Source organism: Aricia agestis, chromosome 1, assembly GCF_905147365.1.
Source record: "Aricia agestis chromosome 1, ilAriAges1.1, whole genome shotgun sequence".
Lineage (NCBI taxonomy): Eukaryota > Metazoa > Arthropoda > Insecta > Lepidoptera > Lycaenidae > Aricia > Aricia agestis.
Genome location: NC_056406.1, coordinates 1 through 5676, shown reverse-complemented (window position 1 = coordinate 5676; position 5676 = coordinate 1). Strand labels below are relative to the sequence as shown.

Sequence of the window (5676 nt, the reverse complement as noted above, 5' to 3'; positions counted from 1 at the left end):
AAGTAACGAAGCATTGGTAGACGAGTTTTGTCCCAGTGTTTCTTTGCGGGGGTGACCCCTAACGGGGGGGAATAGTTCTTTATATTTTGTTTTAGTTCTTTTCTTGTATTTGGTGTTGGTTTTGGTTTTATTTTTGGTGTTTGTCCTAGGTTTAATTTTAGTTTTTAAGATTAAATTTAGGTTTTGTATATTTGGTGGAAGGCTTTGTCGGCACCTGTCCGAGTTCTCGGGTGGGTGAGCGGTGAAGTGTTTGGCATTATGCCAAAGGGGGACAAAGATTCGGGGGGGGTTCAGGAGGGATCTTCAGAGGGGGTTCGTAGGTCCTCTGGTTCGGGACTCGTGTTGTCCTTTGGGGATGATAGGGGTTCCGGGGATGACGATAGAGAGTCGGAGGAAACTAGGGAGAGAGAAGGGAGGATAATTGGCTCCAAACGGAGCTCGTGTGGCATCCGTGCGGGGGTGACTGTGGAGGAGCTGCTGGGGGTCGAATCGATCCCATCTATGTCGGAATCGGAGATGGTCGCTACTAAGCGTCTTTTTTCAGAGATCTCTGGTTCCGACACGGAGGATGTTGGTACAGCCAACAGTTTGTCGAAGGTGCAGACGGCCAAGCGTGGTAAGACGCGTGGGTCGCTGAGCAGGCTTTCGGCAGCTCGACAAGAGCTGCGCGAAAGAACTGAGGAGGCCAGGGCGGCGGACTTCGTTTCCGCCCTAGAGAAGAAGACGCGAAAGGAGTCCAAAACGGGAAATCCCACTCCGCCTGGACCCCTTGACATAGATGTGGAGACCATGGGCCCGGAGGACTTGCTCGGTGCTGCTGAGAGTAATCTCGAGGAGATTCTCAGCATTGCGGCCAGGTCCTCCAATTTGAAAGGGGGGTACGCACACAAGATACGGCGTGCTACCTCTGCGGTGAGATGCATTATTGACGCGCTTGCATCTCGCACCGTGGTGGAAGAAACTCGGCGACTCACTGCAGATAATGGTAGGCTGCGTCGGGAGTTGGCAAACCTCCGGGAGGAAGTCCGTGCCTATAAACGGGACTTTGAGGAGAGTCGTGCGTCGGTGGCAAAGGAGAGGTCTTCTCCAATGTCCAACGAACAGTTGGGCATTTTGGAGAAGAGCATCGCCAAGTTGGTGGGCAACTTGGTCGATGGGAGGCTGGCGGGGTTAGAGGCACGGTTGCCGCCCCCTGCAGTGGTTCGTCCGCCCTTGGCGGCTGATAAGAAGCGGGAGGCTCTCGAAAAGAGAGCCACCGCCGACAAAAGCCCTGTGCCGGAGGCTGCCGCAGCTCGCGACTTGCCTCCGGTGCTGACTACGCCGGCGGTTTGTCGTCGGCGAGAAGAATTTCCGGCTCTCCCGGTGCGCCCGGAGGTGCGACCAGCCCCAACTCCTGCGCAAACTAAAAAGAGCAAGAGCAAGGGCAAAGGAAAGGGGAAGGGGGCCGACCAGCCGGAACCGGTCAACCCTGGCCCCTCCACATCCAGAAGTGCGGCGGCTGAGAGGCCACCAGAGTCTTCGGCGGCGTCAGCTAAGAGGCCAGAAGAGTCTTCGGCTGTGTCGGCTGCTGTTCCAGTGGTGGAATCGTCGGAGCCATTGGGCGGGTGGACAGAGGTCGTCCGCAGGAAGACCTCGGCGAAGAAAGTGGCGCCAAAACAGCCGGCACAGGTGGCGGCTAAGAAGCCGAGGGTACAGATGCCTCGCTCCACGGCCGTCCTTGTCAAATTAAAGGCGGATGCGGCGGACAAAGGCGCCACATACAGCTCGGCGTTGTTAAAGGCGGAAAGCGCCATTAAGTTGGACGAGTTAGGGCTCGGCCCCCTCCGCATCAGGCAGTCGGCCACTGGAGCCAGGTTAATAGAAATACCTGGCTCTACCAGCCATGAAAAGGCGGATTTGTTGGCGGCCAGACTGTCCGAAGTTCTCGCGGAGGAGGCTGACATTTCAAGGCCCGTGAAGTGCTCAAATTTTAAACTCACGGGCCTTTCTGACGCTGCGACTGTAGAGTCAGTCATATCTGCAGTCGCAGGAGTGGGTGGATGTTCCCCCACCCAAGTTTGGGTGGGAGATATACAGAGGGGGTCTGTCGGGACGGGTTTTGCTCGCATGAGCTGCCCAGTGATGGCGGCCAAGAAGTTGGTGGAGCTGGGCAGCTTTGCCGTCGGTTGGAGCAGAGTGACCGCGCATCTTGTGGATGCGCGGCCAAGCCACTGCTTCCGCTGTCTGGGGTTGGGGCACTATGCTGCTTTGTGTCCCCCCAAAATGAAGGACCGCAGTGGCTTGTGCTACCGATGTGGTACACCTGGACATACCGCGTCTGGGTGTAAGGCGAAGCATCCGAAATGCGCGGTCTGTTCCGACTCGAGCAGACCTTCGGACCACGTTATGGGGGGTAAATCGTGTAACCCCCCAGTAACCCGGGGAAAAGTTCCCTCCTCTGGGAGGGGACAGGCGGCGCCGGAAGCTGATATGTCTGAATAATGCCAGGACATCTTAGCTTCCTTCAGGCCAACGTAAACCACTCAGCTGCGGCTCAGGATCTCTTCCTGCAGACCGTGGCGGAGTGGAGTGTTGACGTGGCGGTGGTCTCGGAGCCCTATTACGTTCCTTCTCAGCCACATTGGGCTGGGGACGATGAGGGCTCCGTCGCCGTTGTGGTGAGGCCAGGCGCTGGACCCCCCCTCATACCAAGAATGAGGGGCCCCGGGTACGTGGTGGCGGCTTGGGGAGAGTATGCCGTCGTCGGGATTTACTTCTCCCCAAATCGCAATCTAGCCGCCCTAGAGCAGTTCCTTGATGCTCTAGGGCCGCTGATCAGGAGGCTAGCCCCCCTCCCCATCATAGTGGCAGGGGACTTCAACGCCAAGTCCTCGGCGTGGGGTTCCCCGGTCACTGATCCGAAGGGGAGGGAAGTGGAGGAGTGGGCTTTAGCCTCGGGACTGTCCCTATTGAACACAGGGACAGTCCAGACTTGTGTGCGACGGACGGGCGGTTCAGTGGTGGACTTGTCGTTCGCCACTCCCGCCGTCGCGCGCAGAGTGGAGGGGTGGAAGGTGGTAACGGAGGTGGAGACGCTCTCGGACCATCGATATATACGGTTCGAGGTGTCTCCAGCCTCCACATCGAGTCCAGCGTCTCGGTTCAGGGGGCAAAGTGTGTTCCCGCGTTGGGCAATCTCTAAGCTCAACCGGGAGCTTGCAGAAGAGGCGGCTATTGTCGGCCGCTGGAGCTTCCCGTCGGCTCAGACTATGGGGGTGGACGAGTTGGCTGGCTGTTTCGGCAAGGTTTTACACAGCGTTTGCCGGGCAGCCATGCCTAGAGTTTGGGGTCCTCCCCCGCCTCGGCGGGCAGTATATTGGTGGTCGACAGAATTGGCCGACCTTCGCGCCGCCTGCAATGCGGCGCGTCGCGCCTATTGTCGCAGCAGGCGGCGCCGCCCCCAGGACGTGGAGCGCGATGACCGGCTGTACAGGGTCTACCGAGCAAAACGGGAGATCCTGCAGCTGGCCATCAGTCGGGCCAAAGAGCGAGCATGGCTGGAGCTAGTGGAGGGGCTCGAAAACGACCCCTGGGGCCGACCGTACAAACGGGCGCGAGAAAAACTTCGCGCCCAGTCAGCCCCCTTAGCGGAGACGCTCCAGCCGCAACTGCTGGAGGATATCGTCCGGGAGCTGTTCCCGGACCCCCCAGCAGGCTTCGCTCCGCCGCGGATGGCCATGCGGACGCTGGACTCGATGGAGGAGGGTGTTCCACCTCCCGTCACCGATGCCGAAATGGAGACGGTATTGTTCCGTCTCCGAAGAAAGAAGAGGGCGCCCGGTCCGGACGGGGTGCACGGTAGAGTTCTAGCTCTAGCTCTCGTGCACCTCGAAGATAGGCTCCGGGAACTGTTTAACCGCTGCCTTCAGAGCGGACAGTTCCCGGGAGCATGGAAGAAAGGTCGGCTCGTCCTTATACCTAAGGGCGGGCGACCACCGGACTGTGCGTCGGCGGTGCGGCCGATTGTGTTGCTGAACGAGGTGGGCAAGGCGTTTGAGCGTATTCTTGCCTCCCGCCTCGTTCGACACTTGGAGGAAGGCCCTGGACCCGGACTGTCTGATAATCAGTTCGGGTTTCGGGCCGGTCGGTCGACCGTCGACGCCATTAGGCGTCTTAAATCGGTGACGGAAGAGGCGGAACGCCGAGGGGAGGTGGTGGTGGCGGTGTCGTTCGACATCGCCAACGCCTTCAACAGCCTCCCTCACAGCGTAATACGGGAGGCACTGGAATATTTCGAGGTGCCCCCGTATCTCGGGAGGCTGTTGAACGAGTATCTCTCCGATAGGGAGGTCGAGTACGAGGACGGGTCGGGGTCTCTAAAGAGGCGGAGCGTCGAGTGCGGCGTCCCTCAGGGCTCAAATGTGGGCCCAGATTTATGGGACGTCGGCTACGACTGGGTCCTGCGGAGCGGTCTCCTCCCCGGAATGGTGCTAGTCTGCTATTGCGACGACACTTATGCACTATTTCGGGGACGGACTTTTCAGGAGGCTGCGCGGCTGGCGGAGGTGGGATCATCCCTCATTGTCAGCCGCATAGAGCGATTGGGGCTTCGGGTACGCTTAAGCAAGACCGAAGCCCTGCTCTTCCGCGGACCCGGGAGGAGAGGACCCCCACCCGGAGCTCGACTCCTTATCGGAGAGACGGAGGTCAGGATGAGTCCGACGCTTAAATGTCTTGGGCTCATCCTGGACGGGAGGTGGACCTTCGGCCCACACTTCCAACAGCTGGGACCGAAGGTCGTGAGGGCGGCGTCAGCGCTGGGCCAGCTCCTGCCTAATATAGGAGGGCCCAGCGAAGCCTGCAGGCGGCTGTACTCCGGAGTCTGTCGGAGTATAGCCCTGTACGGTGCCCCAATTTGGGCGGACTCCCTCACCGCTCGCAATAAGGCCCAGCTGCGAAAAGCGCAGCGGGTCATAGCGGTGAGGGTGATCAGGGGGTACCGTACGGTCTCCTGGGTGGCAGCTACTGCCCTGGCAGGTGACCCGCCATGGGAGCTTGTTGCGACGGTCTTCGCCGAGTTGCACCTCCTCGTTTCAGAGAGGAGGTCGCGGGGCGAGGACTTGCAATGGGAGGAGCTCCGGCGGGTCCGAAGGCTGGGAGAGCAGTGGCTGTTGAGGAGGTGGGGTGAGGACCTGGCGCAGGCCCAGTACGGGCAACGTACTGCTCAGGCTCTGCGTCCAGTTCTTGCGGCGTGGATGCGCCGCAAGAGAAAACCCCTCACCTTCCGCCTTACACAGGTGCTCACCGGACATGGTTGTTTCGGTGCGTACTTGTGTAAGGTCGCCAGGAGGGAGCCTACGCCAGCCTGCCACGACTGTGGCGCTGCGGAGGACACGGCCCAGCACACCCTCGAGGTGTGCGATCGTTGGGCCGTGCAGCGCCACGATCTCGTGGCAGTGCTAGGTGGAGACCTCTCACTCCCGAGCATGGTGCGCTGCATGCTCGAGAGTGATGAGGCTTGGCAGGCGGCGGTCTCTTTCTGTGAAACCGTCCTTTCACAGAAAGAGGCCGCGGAGCGGAACAGAGAGGATAACCCTTCCTCCGTTCCGCTCCGCCGGCGTAGGACGGGAGTGCGGAGGCGTCGCTATGCGAACCTCCAATAACTTCCGTCCCACGGGGCTCCGGGTCAGGATGGGT

The 5676-nt window shown here is 60.1% G+C and overlaps 1 protein-coding gene across 1 annotated transcript; it reads left to right on the top strand.

The window, feature by feature from the left end:
* Positions 1-258: 258 nt before the first annotated feature.
* LOC121729466 (microtubule-associated protein futsch-like) lies at positions 259-2481 on the top strand. The gene has a single exon (XM_042117989.1). It carries the CDS (start codon positions 259-261, stop codon positions 2479-2481), a length of 2223 nt encoding a protein of 740 aa, XP_041973923.1.
* Positions 2482-5676: the final 3195 nt, after the last annotated feature.